Below are 21,573 nucleotides of genomic sequence, written 5' to 3'. Positions count from 1 at the left end.
GCTCGCTTCCTTGAAAGGCGTTATGTGTGTTGCCTAACTCTAGGGCAAACTGTAGATTTTAGTAGCAAATTTTCAATGGCAACTTCTACCACCTCCGTTGAGTTAGGCAACACATGACGCTTTGCAGGGAAGCCAGTATTTCAGGATCTATGTGTCCCTTTGGTATTGCCGGTGACTGTACGTACACAACATGGTAGGTATCAAAGAAACTGCTAATACTATAGTGATAACATTTAGAGAATTTTTAGAACTTAAAAAAACACGAGTTTATGTATTTTCATAGCGGCCGAGTTATTATTACACATAAGCAAAATGGACCAACGTCGTATGTGGGACTGGGGATAGTGAAAGCAACCTGTAACGCCCTGAACCTTATATCTATTGGTTCGCTGACGTCGTTATTTTGAGGCGACATGCTGGAGTATTGAGAAAACGTACGGTTTTTCATTAGCTTGATGCACGCTCTGTCGTGAAGAATGGACGGGAATCAATCAACCTCTTCTATGCGAATTAAACGGAATGAGAGGTTCGGAGTAACCTGCCTGCCACGGGACAATTTATCATATCCGCTTGACGCGGAAGTGCTCTGCCATGATTTTGTGAGTAACGAATCATTTTCCACTCGCGCAACGGCCAGCATTTCGAAACTGGAAGTTTAGTTTTGCGTTTTATTGCCCTCAGTAATGTTTACCCGTTGAATACTTGAACAAATGTTTACGTGTTGGAGCTCTGTTTACAGCGGCAAGCGGTTAATCAACAACTGTTTTGGATACTGTTAGAAGTTTCCGTGAAATTTACAATAGCTCCGTAAATTCCGTCAAAATGTAACAGTCTGCCTGTTATAGGTAGTAACATCAATTTTCGTGCAATCATGTCGTCACGTCTCTGTACTGTGTCTAGAATGAGAAGCAAACATGGCAGGCTTATATATGTAATTTTGTTACTTTACGTCGCTTTTCTGCCACTTTTGGCTAATCGGGACGATGAGTATGAGTGGTGATAAGACGAAATTGATGAAGGAATATTCACAAATAAACACCCATGCGCAGGCCGGGATTCGAACCCGTAAACGTCGGTGGAGAGATACAAATTGGACCACTTAACAATACAGTCGGTTATGGGCCTATAGTACAGCACTGAGACCACTGGCGTGTGCTGAGTGTAAGACCTGGACTAGGTCACCATGACACCTGGTCCTAGGCTATGGAGGAAGGGAGAAGGCTAGTCTTCTTGACACCTTCAAGGAAGCCATGTTGTCATCCCAACGGTAGTCAGGTTGCAAACTTATAAAAAATCAGGTTGCCAACTCCTAAGAATTCAGGTTGCCAACTTCAGAATAGTCATTATCTTCTCATTGAAATCAGATTTATTCACAGTTTCTAATTGATTATCCTTCAGTATTTTACTTTCTAGGCTTCAGGCTTCGCAGATAGCCTAGCTAGCCTGGAATATACGCTCCTGACTGAGACATATAAGGAAAAAGTTTCAAACTTAAATTCGAATATTTTATCTTCCATAAAGACAGATAACTATTATAAATTACAATTATGCATTTTAAAATATTGAATCATGTACAGTTAGTCAGTTCAAAACCGTCGTCGCCTTGTAATCAAGGGATCTCGGGTTCGATACCCGGTGGAGGCACATAGTGGTTCGGCTCCCACTTTAAACTGTAGGTCCAATCCCGATTAGCCTTACTGTGTATAAAGTGGACTTAAAACATGAACTCAATCAATCAGTTCAAAAAGTAACTATAGGGCAAAAGGTATAAATAGCGACTTCCCGCCACTCCGTGCTGAGTCAAGTGGACACTGTTGCCGATACATTGCGTCGTCTGCTTCAACACAAAGAAGCGCTTTTCACATTACAAGAATTCTTCCCACGGTGATTTCTCTATTTGCTTTTGAACATTCACCACCATTCCCTGGTCCATGTCGAAGACATTCTTCAAGCACTGAAAACAATAACATCACAGCCAACACAGCTACCTACAAACCAGGGTGCGAAATCCTGGGGGTGGGGGGACAGGGGGGATTTCCCCCCAACAATCTTGGCTTCAAAAATCCCCCCACCAAAAATTTCCCGGGGGGGGTGTTTGTTATGAAAACAAAAAGTGAGCAATTATATTTTACTTCAAATATACTTTAGTAAGGATAGTATCGAACCACAAACAAAGTAGTGTGTTTGTGAGTGTTGCATACTTTCTCTCTCTCTCATTCAAGAGAACATTTACAGATCTTACACCAATAACAAATGTTGTATTGATATAATATATTCATAATAAAGGTAAAATAACAATGCAATACAAAAATAACTATGAAACCTAATTAATTTATACTAATAGAAAGCAAAAAGTAAACAAAAACTTAAAACATAATAAAAATATTTCAACTATTCTGTCATTTAATAACATCCTCAACCAGTCAGTAAAGGAATTAGTTTGCTACTTTTTAAATATCTGATATATATAAAAGTATATGTATATACTTAATAATAATTATAAGTATAATGTATTTTAAATATTAATTTACTTGTATATTTATTATTATAAATATGTATAAATATTTATATATTTGTGTATATATGTGTGTGTGTGTGTAGATTAAGATCTTCCTTCCTCCCCCCCCACCAATCTTCAATGATTTCGCACCCTGCTACAAACACCTTCCATGTCGCACATGAACCACACAACGCCAGAGAGGGTAGAAAGCCACAACATGCAGAAGCCAATGACACTTTCAACATTGGTCTTTGGCAACGGCGGAGGCCGGTTCGCCGACGTGGTTGGTTTTCGCTGACAGAGCCCTCTACTGTCAATTGCTCTTTTGGCGGGAAGCTTGTATCCTTAAGATACAGTTAACGTTACTAGATAAAAGTAACCGTTACTTTGAACTACGATACAAGTAACTCGTTACATCGAACACTGAATCACCCGAGGTACTCACCTGCAGAAACATCTCCCCGTCCATCATGTTGTGGTCGTACGTCGTGAGGTCTCGGTTCCTAAACTGAGGCTCGTGGTGAAGCCCGTCTTCCTTGTCTTTGTGCATGACAACTGCAAAGAAGCAGAGAGCAAGGTCAGGATACTCTGGTAAGTTCCAGTCAAGTTACCAAGACTTCAAATACACACATAAATCAGGCGACAAAAGGGGCAGCAAAGTTGTTACTTGCTGATCAAACTGATAAAAGTGTTACAATGATAGGATACGTGGCATGCAATGCTCCTATTACCTACAAGGTCACCCATTACATCAAGAGACCTAACAGATAAAAGATACGAGAAGAAAAGAAGTTTTAGGTCTATCGCCAACTTGATATCTCCATACTCAGATATGAACGTATAGTATAATAGTAACTTTTTAGACTTTGTTTGTACACTGGTGTTCACAGTGTGTAACCCTCAAGAGATGATACTTTACAATAGGAATAGGCATAGGGACAAATGATGCACTGGTAAATGTATCAGTGGTCTCGAGTTCGAATCCCGGGTACTTTGTAAGAATTTCTTCATCAATTTCATCATATCCTCACCCATCCTCTACGTCACGATTAGCTAAGAATTGCAGAAAAGCGACTCTAAAATTAAAAAAATCAAATCAAACACATAGAGCACATGCTCAAAAAAGGTTAATAAGTTAGTAGGTGCTCAATTTTATTCATACTTCACTCTTGTTTTGATATTATACAAAAGAGGGATTGGAGCCGGGATTGATTTAATTTTACATTGCTTTTCTGCCACTTGTGGCTAATCACGACGATAAGGATGAGTGTTGCTATTATGAAATGGATGAAGGAACACTCACAAAGAACACCTATGCCCAGGCCGGGATTCGAACTTGGGATCCCTGCGCTAACCGCTCCGCTACTGAGGTCGGCAAATAGGATGGAATAGAGAGAATGGGCTCTTGAAAACCTGCTGATAGGCCTATACAAATTAAATATGGATTCAATGGACTGATATGGGACGAAGTAAGGTCTAAAGGTCCAGCAACCTTCGAACGCAAATTGAATTACTAGTCGGTGCAGCCACAGGCCGCGTAGTCCAAAAGAACCAGTTGACCTGCGGAAGGTGGAGGAAGGCTTCCCCCATAAATGGATAACAAGAAGAAGGCCGGTATCTCTGTTTGAGCTGTCATGATTTAGCACTTTCGCCTCCCCTTCCTATGCGAAACCAATTAAGATGTCGGACGAAATCATTAGGGCTTGAAATTGGCAGCTGTTACGGAACCATCAAGCCACTTCTAGCGTCAGCAGGGTTAACCCCCGAATCAAAGTTCCATTGTTGCGTCCATTGTTGAGCGATTAATCGGAGATGTGTTATCAAACTCTGCGGAGGTGAGTCGGGAAGACCCCTTCTGACGGTCATGTGGCAGCCCACGAGGAGCACTCTACTGACGTGGGGGGCGGCTTGGGCTTTGGAAAGTGCGGAGTCACCCTTTGCATTAATAAATAATGTAGTCAGTGTCTTTATGGCGAGCGATGCGGTGGTTGCGATGCATTACACGTCGGTAGCAGCCAAAGGGAGAGAGGAGGGGGGGTGGTTGAGGGTTAACGTCCCACACTCATATCCCAAAGCCCATCGCTGCAATAGGAGAGCATGGGACACTACTGCTGATGAAAGGCTCAAATCTTGAGTTCAACAGTGAAGGCTTATGTTACTTTTGATATTATTAGTAAATGCGGCATCCCACAAAGAGTGGTCCTACTTCATGTAAAAATGTTTGTGAATGCACATAATTTGCATATTTCACCAACAAAAATTATTAGCATCTGTAGGCTACATGCTTCACAGACAAATGAAGTCAAATTTTGGTACATTTTTAAAGCGTCACACACGTAACACATTTTCGTTAATGCTTTTCATGCATTCAGGCTATGTCATCATACTGAGTTTCTTTTTCGAAATTGTTAGCAGACACCACATCATAATTGTATGAAATCAGTTCATTACAAAAATTCGAAAATGTTAATCAAATCTCATGTCTAGAACCTTTCACTTGTGTGTGTGAAATGTCACATGTAACGATGAAATGCCCCATATACGGATGAATTTACAATGATTTTTTTAAAAATTTTTGTTTAAAAGGAAGAACTTTTTTCAAGTATTCACATTATTTGAAGGGGTACAATTTGGATCAAAGGTTTTTAGAGGGTACTGTCCCCTTCGCCAAAATTTGGGGGGGGGGGGCACATTGTTCCTGTGTCCCTGGTATAGCTCTTGTTCAGTCTTACGGCGGGCGACCTACATGCTGGCAAGGGAAGTGGTGAGCGGGGAATACGCAGCAGACCAACCAGACGAAAGCGGTGGCGCGAGAGTTACGACGTCGCGGGAGGAGGTGCTTCGAGCTCCTCGTACTACAAGTTGCTGTGTTTCTCATCGCGCTTAATTGGTCGCTTCCCCGCTCACCACTTCCCTTGCCAGCATGTAGGTCGCCCGCCGCAAGACTGAACAAGAGCTATACCAGGGACACAGGAACAATGTGCCCCCCAAATTTTGGCGAAGGGGACAGTACCCTCTAAAAACCTTTGATCCAAATTGTACCCCTTCAAATAATTTGACAGTCACAGGATGCTGCCGTGCAAGGAAGCTCGTTATTAGTTCCTTGTTCAGGCCCTGCATAAAAGTCACATGTAGATGTGGCAAATGTAGGGCTGACTACTAAGAAAGGAAGACCTAAAATCCCCTTACCAAAGACAGAAACTTTCCAGGGCTTTTTTACACGACGGAGGTCAGAAGATAGATGAAGTACAGAACCTTAGGGCATCCTATAGGTAACTTGAGTATCGAGTGTAGTTGCCTGCTTCAAGTGACTTGCTGCAAATACATTCCTACCCACAGTGTAAACAGACTTAAAGAAATCTGAAAGCGATAGCACATCTGAAACACCTCCAGAGAGAGAGAGAGAAAATAATGTGGACAACCAGAGTGAAAGCACAAGGCAGCCACCAGCGCCGCAATGTGGAGGATGCAGAACTGGCAGAGACGCAGCAAATCAATAGAAGCCATGGTGGCGCCTAGCTAACCCTATAATATTCCCTCCCTTACCCTGAAATTCTCCTTAATCGGTGAAGAGGGTTGGGCTGCTTCATCCGATGGGAGGAAAGGAACGAGGCGAAAGCTTGTTTCTTGGGAAGTTTGAGAAAATGGACATTGCAAGGTCTGCAATATGGCGTCCAGGTATTCAATGCTGAATTACAACTGAAGAAACGAAGAGCGAATCTAATATTTTACTCTGACTATAACTGATCGCAACACTTCTCAAAAAACTTTTTGGTCAAGCCCCGACCTTCGTTTTCTGGCGTAAGTTTTAATTGTTTCATTGTTGAAACAATTCTTTTACCGCTAAATACGCACTCTGAATCGATGTTAAAGGGGGAAGAAATAACGAATACAGATTTTATATTAATAGTCCACATGCACATGTCTTCCCTTCGTGTAAAAACCCAACAAACGTAAATGGTCAAAATTAATCCTAAAGGAGTTAAGGAGATATGGTCGTTTTTGTTTGTTAATGTCTGCAGAGGCAGCCATCTTGGATGTATGATGTCACACAGGCAATACGCCACAATAGTAGACATCAACAAAATATCACAGGCAGTAATTTTCCCCCTTTATATGCCAGAATGTGAAGTAAAGAATACATACATAAAAGATTCTATAAATAGAATCCTTGCAGAAAACATGAAATGGTTTCGCTAGATATATCTCCATAACAGTGCGAGATATGAAAAAACTGTAAGAATCAATTTTGTTTCTTTTTCAATTCTGAACAAAACATGTATGTATATTTGTTTTTCCAAAAGCACTATTAAAGGAGTTATGATGGATTTTCTTAGCGCATGAAGCGGTAGCCATCTTGGATTTATGACGTCACACAGGCCTTCTGCCACAATTGCGGGAAAAAACACGGTAGCTAGTACGTTATTGTGTACCACAATAGCAACGTATTACGGTAGTCATATATTCCCTTCATTCAAAAACCCACGGCATTACCAATGCCCCTGGACTATAAAGACCTCTGTAATTGATAACCTGGTTGGGCATGTAGTCGCAGAACCCTCAAGGCTCGGCTGTACCTTTGGCTGACGTCAGGGCAGCTAAAATTTCCACTCCTTTCGAACCCGGCAAACCCGACATTACTCACATTGCATATGAGCCAAAGTAAAAGACAAATTTTCCGTTGCAGAATATGCACTCGAACACCTAAAATATGATAAAAATGCAATAAAGCGTTATAAAAGTATTGAAAAATAACCCACGAGCCCCAAAATTGTAAAATAAATGCAATGTTTTCTGGGGTTCTCCCTGAACTGGTGATAAACTAAATTTATCATTGTATTCAAGGCCAAGGGAAAAACTTTTTATCAGCTTTTGAACCCTGATGGTAGTTACAGGCCGAAGCAATTCCATGCACTTGCTTGTCTGTGTGTGTGTGTGTGTGAGGGGGAACAAGGTCGTGCAACGACCTAGCCTAGAGGCACGAAGGAAAACTCATACAGATCCCTCTGTTTACACCTTCGCACGCAATGGCAGTCGATACGCGGCTGATTAATGGCGGAGGGCGCCAATGCCCGACGGCGTCGGGTACACTGCAAGGAATTTTCTCGCGCAAATAAAAGAAAGGAAGTGAAGAAAAAAAAAGCACCGTGTTCCTTGCCACCTTATTATTCTTGAATGGCCATCGATGGTGGGTGTGCATTTTTAACATTTGACTTTTTGCTGAAGCGGCACTCTCGCAGATTGAGATGTGAAGGTATGAGCAATCTGCAGGTCACGAACGTTGCTGGTTTATTTCACGTCACGTATTTCCACCGCCACGATAACCGCTAAGATGTATGGAATGGAACGAGAACGAGAACGAATGGAGTGATAAAAGTCAACCCCCAACCGAGAGAGGTTGTGGCAGACTAATTAGGTAAGCCTATATAATTTACAATTAATATTATTACTAGTTCAGCACTTGAATATGGTTGTGAATTGTGGAGTTCAGCAGCACAATGCTACACGACAAAAATAATCAATTCAGAAACAAATTTCAAGTTATTGATTGATTGATTTGGTTTATTTTACTTCGCTCATCTGCCACTTTCGGCTAATCGCGAAGATGAGAAAGAGTGATATGATGAAATTGACGAGGAGACACTCACAAGGAATGCCCAGGCCGGGATTCGAACCGGGAGATACCTGGTGTCGAAGCGCGCTGTGCTAACCTCTCTGCCACTCAGGTCTGCAGTTACCTACTCTTCGGAAAAACTTAAAGTTGCTACCGGTGTGTAACATGCAAATACGAGGAGTTGTTGGAAACAACTTATTTCTTTACTTGAATGTTAAAAAAATGCGAGAACTTGAAATTGATATACGGTCACCTCAAAACATTGCAAAAAGTGTCAGAACACGTCTTACGAAGTATTCCGGTTTCGAACCTTGGTATGAGCATAATTATTTTTGTGTGGGTGTGGGTGTCTCTTCATGAATTTAATCTAATCATATTTCAACCTTACCCTCGTGATTGGCCAAATTTGAAAGAAAAGTAATAACAAACGTATGGCGATTTTTTTTAGGTGAGATGTCACAGACATTAGAAAATGTGTATTTCATTATTGTGTCATCATTTTCAAATATATATATATATATATATATATATATATATATATATAAATAGAATACACATCTTCCCTAATTGCATGACGCTGTTGCATCTCCAATGCCACTGCGCCAAACACTCGAAATCTTTGTCCACCTGCTCCCACCGAAAAGAGAGAAAATAAAGGTTAATTGCAAGCCACGTTTTAAGAAGAGCATGTGTCATCAAGGTGTCGTTAGCAAGCTAACGGGGTGCCGGACACAAAAACAGACTTCGGTGTCAGTGGCCTCTCAAAATGTGCCATGCTAAATTCCCTCGAGATGACAGTTAATGACGTGCAATTGAGGGACCCTCCGGGAACAAAATGACCTTGCACTAAGTTTCCTATCATGCGGGAGACAGATATTATGTAGGCCTATATCTGTATCAGTGCAGAAAAAGACCCTTGTTAACGGAGGTTTTAGCACTAGGCCTCTATCCACAGCAAGGTTTCTCAAACTATGGCACGCGTACCAGTACCGATAAACGAACCTTCGGATACTGGTAGAAATTACAGAAAATTATTGCAAATCTCCGTATCACATTTTTTACAGGCAAAACTTATATTTGCTGTACACAGTATAGCTATATATTTACAGTTATTTCTTATTTAAATATCAACAAAAGAATATAATTTAAGTACTAAATCTAAACTCCATGATGCGACAGCCCACTGGGCCACGGCCTGCCAGAGCGACTTTTTCAGTGGGCTACGCGTGGTCAGCGCATCGAGTCCCATCACCACTGTTTTCTGGCTTTCGAGACCGGAGTCCGCCACTTCTTCTTTTCAAGTAGCTCCCCAATTGTCCTTGCGACGCTGAGTCTACGTCGTTGGGGTTCTCGTCGGGAATCGAACCTGGAACCGCTCGCACCACTAACCATTTGGCTACGAAGGAGCCCTAATTTAAGTATAGTTTTAGTAATTGTATAATCATTAGCTTCTAGTATTGGGCAATATAGATCACTGAATTTTAAATGCTAGCGTTGAAAACCCCGTAACATTATTTGATAGTACGGCGGAAGTATGAAATTTGGTTTAGTAGTACGGCAGGTCTGAAAGTTTGAGAATTCCTGATCTACACTGATCTAGATGAATGTACATTTTCAATATATTACTGTTCAACCATATATACATTATTTTTATCGACTTTCTGGTATTGAAAATTCATAGTGGCTGGTACCACTGAATTAGTGGAGAGGTGTAACCGTTTTCCAGAGAGCCGTTAGCAGTTCTTCTGAGAGATTTTCAGAAGCAAGAGTTGCTTCGCGTAGCGGGAAATTACGCTTACGAATCTCGAGTTGTAAACGGTCGAAATTGTTTATTTTTATTTTGTATTACGCGATATATGTGCGTGAGTGATTCTAATAAACTCTAATTAGAACATATTGCGTTTTTTTTTTATTTTAAAGGTTTAATACTTGTGGAATACCAGGATCAGGAGAACAACCACGTGGATCTCAATGGACTTCACATATGGATAAAAGAGGAGGGAACGCAGTATTTCTGCTCGAACCCTGGGATGTTACAAGCATGCTCTGCTGAACTAGTAAGGTAAGTTGTACTGTACCAGTGAAGTGCAGCGCTACGAGGTTGTAGCAATTTGGGTTATTTTCTCGCTTTTCTGCCACTTACCACTAATCGCGAAGATGAGGATGAGTTATGATAAGATGAAATTCATGAAGAGACACTCACCAAGAACACCATCAATCCCAGGACCCCCGGTACCGTAGCGCGCTGTACTAACCACTACGTCACGGAGGTCGATATCTAAGGCTGAAGCCACCCTACCACCGTCTAAATCCGCATCTGACGAAAACACACATCTACGGCACATCTCCAATCGCCTTATAAACACCTTCTCCCCTCTGTGTTAATTCGCAAGGACAAGGCAGCGGCCATCTTTGACATGATAAGTTCATCGCTTGAAAGAAAAGAAAAAGAAAAGAGAGAAGACCGCGGCGTGGGAAAATATGTAGCTAGTAGGGCGAAGGGACAAGGAAAATTATCAGGGGAGCGCCTGTGCGAGCAATGCTTCCATGATGTACAGTGCTCAACGGGCCTGAATAATTCATTACGATTTTCGTATTTGAGCCCCGCGAGTCCGGGAGACAACAAAGCGACCCCAAGCTGAGTCCATCCAGAATACGTGATCTCGCGTGGTTTATTAAGGGAGCCGTATGAGCACCGCCGCGAAATATATAATGGCCAGAGCAAGCGTAACAAATGACCCGAGTAGGTGGAGCGCCGCCTTGCCTCTGCGTATATAACGACGCGCAGTGCAGATTTTTAATTACAGTGTGACGTCTCTGCTGCGTGGATGTGTTGATGCAGTTAATTCTCTCTTCTTCACTTTTTTTTTTTGGGGGGGGGGGGGTTCTTGGCATTTCGTAATGCGTGTGGTGACACCAGAGTAAAAAAGAAACGTAAATAAGTATGATAGTATGCTTACACAAAGAAAACAATCACAATTTATCTGGTATATCCATAGGCGTAACTTGGCGGGGGTAAGGGGGCACTTGCACCCCCAAATTTTCAAGATTACTATAAAAATTTACAAGTTAATGGTACGTTTGGTAACCTCCTGGGACGTGAGTAGAAAAATACTGAGAAATTCTTATGATTTAGCAAATGTAATAGTACTTAGCAAAATAAACCTGTACTTTATTTTTATGGGATAGAAAATTCGTTGATTCTGTATCCCTAAAGTTAAGCCCCAAGTTCGATTCTGACCCCCCAAAGTTAGTATTGTCTTTAACTATTGCCTATTTTTGAGGGAGCAGGAAAAGGTTTTATAAGTCCTTGCCTTGACTCATCTCACCCAACAGGTCGATAGGTGCCAGGGCTTGCCCCGAGTTGATATCTTCCTGGAGACGAGGCCTGCTCGAGAAAAGATTCGTCTCGATGCCATGTACTATGTAGTGCCTACAGCATCGACACTTTTTTAGAGTGCTGCAGGTAAAGCATTTCTCCTCGAGCACCAAATAGTTCTCACGAACGACGCTAGATAGCGTACGAAATTGAGAGCTTCTTCGCTCCAGCGAAAAACGCTCCAACAGGCAAAACGAGCGGTATACGCTCGAAGCACAGTAGTTCATGTAAAAGAGTAATTTGTCTGTGGTATTGGGCTCTCAAATATAGATGGTGAAGTGAAAGACGCAGATAGTCATCATCTCCATGTTAAAATGTACTTTAACTGTTACCAATACATAGTGGTATATGAAAATGAAATAGATGATTGTGGGCTGAAACTACCATGGATGGAAGATGGATATTTTTCTCGACACTCTCATAGAATGTTTAATAAATAAATAATAATTCTAGTTCTTACCCAAGAAAAAGGCTTCACATGCAGTGCTTATTTGGTCATGGATGGGGCCAATAGCTTGATATTCTTTGACTGAACCAGCAGATGGAAACCGTATCCCAGTTACTAATATCCCCCCTCCCCTCTATCTCTCTGCGTACGAACAAACCATTAAGCACATATGTCTCTGAGAAGGGACTCGTTATTCTCTTCCGTTTGATACCCTCCATACGTGTCCCGGGAGGGGGTATGAATATATGCTGGCATTTTGAATAACAGTAATCCGTAGCAATGAATTCCCGGGAAGCTCAACAGTGGGAGGTAAGCATTAAAGACTCGAGTGTAATAGGTCAGACATATAATCCTCGCCGTAAACATCGCTTATGCAAGCAGGAATTGTTGAGTTATATTAACCAAATGACTCCAAGGCGTTCTAAATATATCTGTTGTAGCACACCATCAGTTAATTTGGTTTTCCTTGTATTAATGTTTTTCCTTTGCACTTTTGCAAATTATCTTCAATTTTTACATAATCAAATTTTGATCAACAAGAAGTTTGTTTTGTATCTAGTTCATTTATTTATGTACGTAAATACAAAGTTCAGCCTCAAACCCAAATCGTCAATACTGTATATATACACATACAAGAACATTACAGCCGATCTCCTTGTTCGGAGTGGTTACCACATAGCACTACGACGCCCGGGGTTCTGGGTTCCAATCGTTACCTGATCATCATGGGTGTTCTTTCTAAGTGTCCCTTCATCAATTTCATCGTATCATCACTCATCCTCATCGTCACGATTAGTCAAACGTGATAGAAAATCGACTGCTAAATAAGAAATCAAATCAAGATCATTACAAGAGAGATAATTGTTTAGTAATACTTGTACTTCTTTGAACAATGTCAAATTTGAAAATTATGCGTTCACATATTTAATGTTCATTGTTGTACATCTTTTTACTGTTTATGAAAATTAAATACAAATTTAAATTTAAATTCTACAAATTAAAATGTGTATAAACTGAATAAGCAATTAAATCACTGTATAGCTTACAGATATTTATAAATATAACACAGACAAAAAGTAGAAAATTCAAGAGATATAAAAATATGCAAGTTGCATGTACGTTTTCGCTTATAAGAAGAGCATTAAACCTATAATTCAGAAGTCATGATCTCTAATATCTACAGGTAAGCACTACGTTGCCAATTTGAATGTAACTCGCTTATGATAAACAGATCTTTCTACACCAGCCTATAAATGAACCCCATTGTTGCTTTTACAAGCTGTTAATCCTTGAAGTGTGATGTAAGCACAGAAGGAGGTAAATCTCATAAAATTTTGCTCGCAGGCTACTTTGACCGAAGTTACTGCAGACTACACTACAGTGGTGACTTGATACCTGGCGAAAGCATATGAATCATAATGAAGATCAGCATTGGTAGTGCCGAAACCACGGTCTGCGGCGTGATTCCAACCCAATCAACGGATCCTCCAGGATCTGACAAGCATCCTCATTTCTGGAACTTTATTACCGAAGCCCCGGCTAGGTAAAAAAAAAGTGGCGGAGTTGGACCCCGCGCTCAGCTGGCGTCTGCGCAGTCGGGGTTCGAAGCTGGGACAACGTGATCACTATGAATTGTTGTCGGTCTCACTTTTCCCCACATCCGGATACAGCCGCCCCCTTGCTGTTAATGTAAAAAAGCAACATGAGAACAATAAATTCCGAAGACCGGCGCGGAGCTCATTATCCGAGAGGACTTGGGGCTCTTTATTTATTGGACCTCCAGGACCACAGGGGTGCCTTAGAGAGGGGAGTACGTGGTCCTACATAGTAATTATTTTCCTTGCCTTTTTAGCAACGAGTCTCGGCGCGTTAGTTGGCGGCGTTTTCTGTAATTTGTTGACGATGTACTCCGACTGTCTTCTTTCTTTTCTTTTAACTCCTTGAGGCCCGAACACGGCGCTTCTACCTCGACCATCGCGTTCCAATTAAAGCCGCACTGTCGCTCTTCCTAAACCCATTCGTTAGAAACGTCTTCATCAAATATCTTCGTTCCTCCTCAACCCACACTCCTTGTCCGCCCGTAATAACTCAAAATTAAATTGCCTGCTTGCGATAACATTCACTTTTGCCAGGTTTGCCAAGGGGCACAGGCTTCAGACCCGATGGATCCTGTTTAGCAAAGTGAATATTGGTTGCAAATTGGCAGTGTCTCGATACGTAATGGAGACGTGACTGCGTGGCAATCTATCTCTCGATTGGCGATACACTAAGTTAGCCAATTACGTGCGAGCCATAAACTATAATTTACCGTAAATTCCACACGTGGCTATTTACGCGTATTGTTCTTCTCGTTCGTAGAGTGCCCTTTATTCTTGGGGTGATACCGAGATCGAGATGGGCTTGCAGGAATCGAGACGAGAACGAGACCTGGACCTTCGAGGTTTGCCGAGACGAGACCGAGACGTAGTGTTATAGACTCTAAGTCACGTTCTAGATTGATTGACTGGTAGACTTGATTTATTTTACTTCCCTTTTCTGCCCCTTTTGGCTAATAGCGAAGATGAGGATTATTTGATCTTGATTTGATTTGCTTTATTTTACTTCGCTTTTTGTGTCACTTTTGGCTAATTTGCGAAGATGGGAATGAGTGATATGATGAAAATGATGAATGGACACTCACAAATATCCATGCCGAAGCCAGGATTCGAACCCGGGACCCCTGGCATCGTAGCGCGAAGTGCTAACCACTCCGCCACGCAAGTTAACAGTCTCGTTCTAAATGATATACAGTTTCTTGACAATTCTTCCTTGTACGACTCTCCATTAAAGGAGAAAACTAATCTCACTTCAATTAGTGTAAGGCAAACGAGTAAAGCAAGCCTGTACTTGTTACCAGAACAGACTTGGTATTTAATTAGAAAAAATAGTATTGTAACGTATTGTAATCATATTAATAGTTAATAAATAAAAAGGTAATAAAAATTAACTGGTCTAAACTTAAGGCACCAGGACAATCAGCGCACACCCCCGAATGTGTGCGGGTGGAGGATGAGCACAACTAGGAGGTTTCCCCTTTTGTTTAATTATATAGTCGTTTTCTAATGGAATTTTTTGAATGTTAGACCTATAACACCCAAGTCTTCAATATTTACTGTCCTCGGGAATTCATCCACAAGATTTTCTTATGGATATTTACTGTTGTTATAGTGTTTTTCTTCTGATGCGTGGCTTGTGTGCCACTTCGGGCTAATCGCGACCATAAGTTTGAATAATGATTAGATGAAATTGATGAAGGGACAGCAAAACTCAAACCCTGACGCTCTGGTAGCGAGATCGTGAACCGAACAATTAACAATTATTTGTCCATTATGCCACCATCTTGACGAAAACAAATGCGTTGGAAAGGAACCAAAAAAACATTAGCACTCTCAAGCATGAATCAGGCCACCGCCGCACCATTATTAATATGCAAACGAGCCAGGGTGCCAAATAGAATTTACGGGTGGTGCCCACGGCTTCTTGTGGAGCGAACCTTCGGAAAACCAAGAGATCCAATCTCCAAAAGGCTAAAACGCTTCTTACGAACGAGCCACGCTCCGGCTTTATCGTTTTGCAAGATCTGACTCATTTCCCCAAGAGAGAGAGAGGGGGGATGCCTCTCCCTCTTCCCCCTCCATCCTCCCTTCTCTGTCATGGGCGTTTCTCCCTTGAAGTTGGGGGTGGAGCCTGACGTGACGGTAGAGAAAACACAGCCTCTGTTTTCATTTTTCATTTCATTTCATTTCGCCGCATTAGGCCCAGACGGACGAGTAATATCCTTGCTTTTAGACGCCAAGGGAAAGGTGTTATTGACGACAGACGTTGCTTATCAAACAGGGTGTAGTCGCCATTCAGCTGTCAGGAAAGCGAAATCATTAGTTCAAATAGAAAATCCTGAGTGAATTTGGTTCCCGAGGTTTATAGATCAGAAATTAGACAATTGGCTTTCGTAATAAGATTGAACTCCTGCCAAACGTTCGGTAACCATTGTTTCCTGAACTTTCCTCCTCTAATCGCTTCACAAACCCCTCATCTGCTTTCACTCACGAGGAATAGCCACTGTATCCAACCTAGTTGTTTTGGGGATACATCTAGTTTTCTTCAACCTATCTCTTCCACGCCAAGTGTCTATTCCGAAGTTTTTTGACGGTAGATTTGGTAGCGAAGCCAGGAGTCGTGGGTTCGAATCCCGGCCTGGGCATGGGTGTCGTTTGTGAGCGTCCCTTTGCCAATGTCATCATCACTCATCTTCATCGTTCATATTGGCCATAAGTGGCAGAAAAGCAACACTGAATTTAAAAAAAAATATATAATAATCAACTCAATAGATCCTAATTTACGGTGGTTGGTGGTACAAAATTGGCGACTGGCCCGCCCTTTGGATCCACAACGCCCCATATTACAAAGTATTAGTTCCCAAATAGTGTAGAGCAAACGGTGCCCAAACACTTCTATGAGTTTGATTCACTAAGGTCTAAAAGTACAGTCTATACGCAGATCTTTAAGATAGTGCCAAAAATGGAGGGAATGTGGACTTGTGTTAGTTCGCTAATCTAATCTAATTCATCCTTGTATTCGAATCCGAACTCTTCGAATTTCGGAGCGTACGCTATACTTCAGAGAGATAGAGATTTCGGTGTGATTTGGTTCTCTTTTGCTAACCTGACTTGGCAACACTGGTAAAAGCAGCGTGATAGATGGGACAACCACATTCACGCATGTCCCTACAGCTCTTCCGGTACTGTGGCTCAAAGTTAACATCCATAATGGGAAAATTGCTTCTTAAGGTCTTCTGAAACAGTTTAAACTGTTTTGTTAACTTTATATGTTCGAGGAAGAGCAGAGATTGCCTGGAGTGCAACCTTAGATACATAAATCTGGCTTAGGACTAAGTTTGTATAAGATGAAAGTGAATTATAAGGAAGCGCCAGCTCACAGATTATTACATTTTACAGGTTAATCTGGAGGACTGGACCTACAGTTTAATGTGGCCTCTGAACAACTATGTGACTGCACATCGAATCTGAGACTCTTTGATTACAAGGCGGCAACGTTATCACTCTGCCATTAACTTTCTAATTGACATTTTGGTACTAGTTATGGAATTATCGCCTCAGAAAAAAACTAAAATCACTGTACGTGCTTCGTTTCATGGAAAAGCAAGAAACCTGTACTAACTGACGTCATGAGGCCAGCGACAAGTTTTCCGATCGTGGGAACCGCAAATGATTGGCAGCGTCTCTTTCGCCTGGTGACGTCATTGGGAACTGCAGCGACAAGTCACCTGTGACAGACCCCACACGGGGAGGGAGGTAACTTTTGTTTGACAGAAATGAGAATGTTGAACTTTATAAATGAATCAAAGAGCGGAGGGATTCTCCTCCCCCCTCCTTTGCCTCTTACACTCTCCTCCAATGACACCGTGCGGACGATATAATTTATTCAAAAATGCCACCCAATGTTTTTCAAGTCAGTTTCTGACCCCAAGTCACCGCCACGGAATGTCCAGGAATCATTCCCAACCGTTGTCATGATACTTAATTAGTAATAAAGTGAGGGAGATAAAGGCGGGGGGGAAGGGGTTAAGCTCTGCCCGATTCAGATCTTTAGTTAATCCTTGTCATAAATTCATACATATTCAGAGTTCATTTGGTTCCCTACACACACACACATACATGGGTTGTGTTTATTACTTCATCCATTCATCTATTCATCAATTCATTCTGATCGTCGTGATTAACCTTACCATACGGTAGATACCCTGCCGCATAAGCAACCTGATCAACATCTGTGTAAGATCATGCTGCATACACAGCAGGATGTAAACATTATAATTCCTATTCTTTCCTTACTGAACTGTCTCAGCAAAAACTTGTCCAGTTTCGGTTATTTTACAGCACTTTTCCTTATATCTATGCTAATGGCGACGATAAGGATGAGTGGTGAACTGATTAACGTCAGGACATTTCAGGTGATGCTTTAAAAATTAACCGCGAGATGGCATTGCTTCGGAGGTACGTTCTTAAAGAGCGTAAGTAAATTGTTATAGTTTCGTGCCGACTTTCTATTACAGATATCTAGACAACAGCCAAAGCAGGTCTCCCGGAGGCTCAACGAGAAATTCTGGGTCACTTCCGAAAATATCGCTGATATCCAAATTCCCGCAGAACAGTATTCTCTGCATTACACGAGAAGGAAATAGTGCCAACGTGAGTATCCACTTGCATCTAAACGCCAATAATTTTCATCGTCGCGATTAGCCTAGAGAGGCAGAAAAGCGATGTAAAATAAGAAAAATCCGCACAGAATGTTACGGACGAAACTTATTCACATTACGGAAGGGAGGATAACTTCCTACTAACCTGATCAAAACTGACGCCATTTTAAGTGAGCGCCGTAATAGTTAAGAATTATTCCACTTTCTAACATGCCACAGAATTTTCAGTTATGAGCACACTAAGTTTCTTTGACTCTATTTTCTTCCCATTAATTTATGCCAACATCGTTTTCTAGACAGAAGTTTTTCATCGAAGGTCTTTCCTTAAGATGTGAAAAGTCTCGTCGGCATTACTCTCAAAGCTTTCTTTGGAACATCAGAGAGACCAAACCAGGCAACGGACAACAGCAAGCTATTGGACTTCGAAAATCGAAACCTGGTTATGTGACTTCGATGGGATCAATAGTGTTTCGACGTCCCCTTCTGTTTCTCGAAGTACACGACCGCTCTGACCGACGAAATATCCTCTCGGACTAGCACCAGAGAATGCCTCCCCTGCCTTTTTTTTCTTCACGTTGCGTGACCATCCGTAGTTGAACAGCGCTCTGCTAGCTAATGTGACTTAGCCCTTTGAAATAGAATTTTGTCCATTTGCAGAGGCCACTGACTTTGAGGGGGAGGGGGCGTGGGATTTCTACGACAATGTGGAGATAATTTTGTAGGACGAACGGAATCAAAATGAACACAATGGAGGAGGTATGGAATTTCTATGATGTATTCGGATTCAACAACAAATTACTTCGATTTAATTACAGAAAAACTACAATCGTAGTTAAATGAATTGCCGAAGAAAACTAAACAATACTTTAGTTCTACGCTACATAATCTATAAAGGATGACAATTTCTTTACTTTAAAGGGGTCCCGGGTTCGATACCCGGTGGAGGCACAAGTGGTTCGGATTCCACTTTAAACTGTAGGTCCAGTCCCGATTAGCCCTACTGTGCATAAAGTGGACTTAAAACACCAACTCAACAACAACTCTTTACTTTAACTACAAAAAATGAATTTAGAGTAATCGAACCAATCTTCATTCTCTATGATCGTAGGGAAACATTCATAAAATGACTTTTATAACCTAGGAGAACATTCATACAATTAGCTACATCTGATTACCAGTATCAGTATTTATTTTCCATGCAGGAAAACATTCATGCAATGACCTTTGATTACTCAAACGTCTAACCAATTTTCATTTCTATGCAAGTTGGAACATTCATGCAATAACCTTTGATTATTAAAACCTTTTACTACAAGTTCTCAGTTTATGCGTATCCTGACAGAACATGAACATGGTCTCGATTTCTTTAACAAAACATTTTTTTTTTGTTTAAGCACATTTTCGGACGGGACATGTGTTTGACAAGCCGTTAAACAGTCCTTTTGAAGCAATCTCTCGCAGGAAAGAGAATAAGATATTATCCACATGACCGGAGAAACAATTGTACAAGAAAATAGGTGCCGCAATTACAAATGCCTTTGATTTGAAGGTTTTTGATTAGTTTCCGAGTCGTGTAGCACGTTCGCATGCCCAACAATCCAATTAACAATGGATTCCTTCGAGGGGAAAGTATCTAAGATGTTCGACGGAGAGCATTGTTGTCGAGCCAAGCAAGTTTTCCAAAAGAGCAGATGGCTGGACGTCTTGCCTTCTACAGCTGAAACAGAACACTATAATTCATTGGCGAAGAAGCTCTCATGTTTTTTTAACCCCTTCAACAATTCTGTCAGGGAAGAACAAAAAAGAGGCATTGAAGCTAAAGCAAGAACAAAACAAGTGCACTAAGAACGGAACGAAAAAGGGGAGGGGGCTATAACGGAGGATTAGTAATTGAGTCGCAAGCACTACGAAAGTGGAAAATTACGATGTCGCAGCTTACAATTACGATGGCAAATTATCGACCTATTTGCCGCAAGTGATGGTGAATTCAAATAGAAATCCTTAAGTCATGAAATATGACTGGGTTTGCGTTTCTGACAGCGAAGTCGTTTGCTTAATGGGAGCGAAGCAAAGGGAGAGAAAACAGTAAGCGTTAATTTTCATGTTACACGCTCTCCTGTGCAGACATATTTTGAATGCATATTAAGTAACTTATAATTGCGCGATGAACGCATGAATTTCTCGCTCGAATATTGTGTATCGGTAGGAATTAACCTCAAGAGCTCTTAAGTGCTGGGGGCGTCGCCAGCGGGTGGGCAAGAATGAAGTCTAGCCCACCCTTCTGCCCACTCGAATAGCCTATGTGGGGAATTTCCAGAATAATTTATTGTAGAGCCATTTCACCCACATCCACCCACCGACTCATCCTTGAACACCACACGGTGGAAACATGAGAAGAATAACGAGAGAGAAAGTGATAGAAAGAGACATAGAATTATAGGATGCAAGAAAGATAGATATAGATGAACAGAGGAATTGAGAGAGAGAGAGAGAGAGAGAGAGAGAGAGATAAGATGGGGAAGAAATATATGTGGAAGAAGTGAAAGGGACAGAGAACTAAGGAAGAAAGAATGAAAGAAAGAAGCAAAGAGATAGAGAAACAGGAAGAAATAATGCAAGAAAGATGCAAAGAGATAGACAGAGGAAGACATAAAAAGAAAGAAGAAAAGAAATAGAAGAAGAAATAATGAAAGAAAGAAGCAAAGAAATAGAGCGAGAAATAATTAAAGAAAGAAGCAAAGAAATAGAGGAAGAAAATAATTAAAAATAGAAACAAAGAAATGCAGGAAGAAATAATTAAAGAAAGAAGCAAGGAAATAGAAGAAGAAATAATTAAAAAAGAACCAAAGAAATACAGGAAGAAATAATTAAAGAAAGAAGCAAATAAATACAGGAAGAAATAATTAAAGAAATACAGGAGGAAGTAATTAAAGAAAGAAGCAAAGAAATAGAGGAAGAAATAATTAAAGAAAGAAGCAAAGAAATAAAGGAAGAAATAATTAAAAAAGAAGCAAAGAAATACAGGAAGAAATAATTAAAGAAAAAAGCAAATAAATACAGGAAGAAATAATTAAAGAAATACAGGAGGAAATAATTAAAGAAAGAAGCAAAGAAATAGAGGAAGAAATAATTAAAGAAGAAGCAAAGAAACACAGAAAGAAATAATGAAAGAAGGAAGGAAAGAAATACAGGAAGAAATAATTAAAGGAAGAAGAAAAGAAATAGAGGAATAAATAATTGAAGAAAGAAGCAAAGAAATAGAGGAAGAAATAATTAAAGGAAGAAGAAAAGAAATAGAGGAAGAAATAATTGAAGAAAGAAGCAAATAAATACAGGAAGAAATAATTAAAGAAATACAGGAGGAAGTAATTAAAGA

At 40.8% G+C, this 21,573-nt stretch overlaps 1 protein-coding gene across 2 annotated transcripts in view; it reads right to left on the bottom strand.

The window, feature by feature from the left end:
* Positions 1-21,573, bottom strand: part of ss (aryl hydrocarbon receptor spineless) — a 256,618-nt gene that overhangs the window by 89,597 nt on the left and 145,448 nt on the right. For both annotated transcript variants that reach the window (XM_083123883.1, XM_083123884.1), the window contains exon 3: positions 2,946-3,055. In XM_083123883.1, the coding sequence (XP_082980009.1) occupies positions 2,946-3,055 (110 nt within the window). The remainder of the gene's footprint in view (positions 1-2,945; positions 3,056-21,573) is intronic.

The sequence above is a fragment of the Lepisma saccharinum genome, chromosome 6, assembly GCF_977018435.1.
Source record: "Lepisma saccharinum chromosome 6, izLepSacc3.1, whole genome shotgun sequence".
NCBI lineage: Eukaryota > Metazoa > Arthropoda > Insecta > Zygentoma > Lepismatidae > Lepisma > Lepisma saccharinum.
The sequence above is the reverse complement of the archived record's forward strand: the minus strand, read 5'-3'. Positions and strand labels throughout refer to the sequence as shown.